Source organism: Trichechus manatus, unplaced genomic scaffold, assembly GCF_000243295.1.
Source record: "Trichechus manatus latirostris isolate Lorelei unplaced genomic scaffold, TriManLat1.0 scaffold00175, whole genome shotgun sequence".
Taxonomy (NCBI): domain Eukaryota; kingdom Metazoa; phylum Chordata; class Mammalia; order Sirenia; family Trichechidae; genus Trichechus; species Trichechus manatus.
This window is the reverse complement of record NW_004444111.1, coordinates 3,401,881-3,403,943: the sequence shown is the minus strand read 5'-3', so window position 1 is coordinate 3,403,943 and position 2,063 is coordinate 3,401,881. Positions and strand designations below refer to the sequence as shown.

Sequence of the window (2,063 nt, the reverse complement as noted above, 5' to 3'; positions counted from 1 at the left end):
GTGGCACATAGTAAGTACTCAATGCATTTTTGAATATTTATATAAAAGTCGATGATCTGTTCATGGCTACCTGACTACAGAATTTATGCATGGCCTTTGGAATCAGATGTTCTAGGGTCAAAACAAATTCTCTCACTTCCTATTTGTTGTTTTGGGCAAGTTATTAATCTAAATTGTTATTGTTAGGTGTGGTCGAGTCGGCTCTGACTCATAGTGACCCTATGTACAACAGAACCAAACACTGCCCTGTCCTGCACCATCCTCACAAATGTTATTCTGCTTGAGCCCATTGTTGCAGTGACTGTGTCAGTCCATCTCCTTGAGGGTCTTCCTCTTTTTCAGTGACCCTCTACTATACCAAGCATGATGTACTTCTCCAGGGACTGATCCCTCCTGATAACATGTCCAAAGTATGTGAGATGCAGTCTCGCCATCCTTGCTTCTAAGGAGCATTCTGGTTGTACTCTTTGTAAAATGTTTACTTTTTTGTAAAATGAGGAAAAAAGATAACATTCATGTCACAAGGTGGTTGTGAAGGTAAGTAAAATATATATAGGGCTTTTAGCACAGTGTCTGCAACATAGTATAAGATTAAAATCAGTAGCTTTTTTATTCTTAAGAAGAGATTATTGCTTTTTCTATTTTGATATTTTGTCATCATCTAAAATTCATGTACAGCATCACACTCATCATATTATTCCATCACCAGTTTATTTGTTATCCCACTTTTGGTGTCTTTGTCAGAAACAAGAACGTTCTCTCAATTATCCTGAGTGGAAATCCCCTTCTTTTTTTAACCTCCATTTTTGATTAGTCAGAAGGACTTTGATTTTTCTTTGAGGTGTTTCTTGTATTTATCTCTTTCTTTCTATGTTATTCCTCTTGCTAGGAATGCTGTACATACATTTCTTCTGTACCCAGTTTAGATCCTGCCTATAATTTTTCAGATTTCATGCCAGATCTCCATTCCATGAGGCCTGACCTTTGTACGTCAGCACCCTGTATCTGTTTCCTATCTGCTTGTCTACACATCTTTTTGCCTCCATTAGATCGTAAGCACAGTTAGAGCAGACAAAATAACTTACTTTGCTTCTGCCATCTGTTACAATGGCTTACATAATTTTGTGTATAGAGTAGACATCAAGAATTTATCAATTCGTTTGTCAGTGTATAATCCCCAAATTGCTAATTTATGTGATGAGTGCTTCTGTTTGTTGATGAAGGAATACAAAGAGAAAGAAAGAAGCTCTTAGTAGAAGTAGTAAACAGATGAGAGAGCACTAACGTACAAAGTTGGATATTAAAGGCTGTAAAACACATCTGTTTTAAGACAACGACCTAGATAAATCCTAGTTGTTACATCTGGTAGATAGATGTTTGTAAAGCAAGGATTTGTTTTTATACTTTGGTCCGTTTTCCTTTTTGCATTTTTGTTAAACAGTTATAACTGTTTCTTTGATATGGTAGATTTCATGTTTGAGGTTTGACTTCTGTACGTTGTGCAAAATGAAGTTGAGTGGATCTGCCACTATACCACAACTGTACAAAGCTTCCTTTAGCACAAGATCTTATCAGAGTTTCTAATGACACATTTAGTAGAATATATGTTTGTAGCAGATCCCTCATGATTAGGATCTCTGAATGTATATCTGGAGGAACAAGGGCTTTTTATTCTGCACTGATAAAAATGGACTGCAAGAGCTGTCTTTTATGTTTGCTGTTAATGGGGCTATTAAGTATACTGTGTATTATGAATTCATGCAATACTACTGGGCATATATATTATAAATCCTTGGTATATGTGTCTTTGTCTAAGGTATAGGATTTCTTTTTACTTACTGTGGACATCTCTAAAATTTATACATTGATTCTTTTTATCTCTGTTTTCCTTTCCTTCTGTCTCTTCTTTCTTCCCTCTTGCTCTCTTTTTCCTCCCCCTTCTTTTTTTTTTGGTCACTTTCTTATTTTATTTACCTACTTAGATAGTGACATCCAAAAAAAAGTAATTTCAAGTTACATTTTTCCACTTTAAAAAATACGTGCTTTTTAAAAGAATGAAGTTC

General features: G+C 35.2%; 1 protein-coding gene across 1 annotated transcript in view; it reads left to right on the top strand.

The window, feature by feature from the left end:
* RNF125 (ring finger protein 125) overlaps nt 1-2,063 on the top strand; it is a 31,824-nt gene that overhangs the window by 21,454 nt on the left and 8,307 nt on the right. The window contains exon 3 of the mRNA XM_023741193.1: nt 1,468-1,481. Coding sequence (XP_023596961.1) covers nt 1,468-1,481 — 14 coding nt within the window. The remainder of the gene's footprint in view (nt 1-1,467; nt 1,482-2,063) is intronic.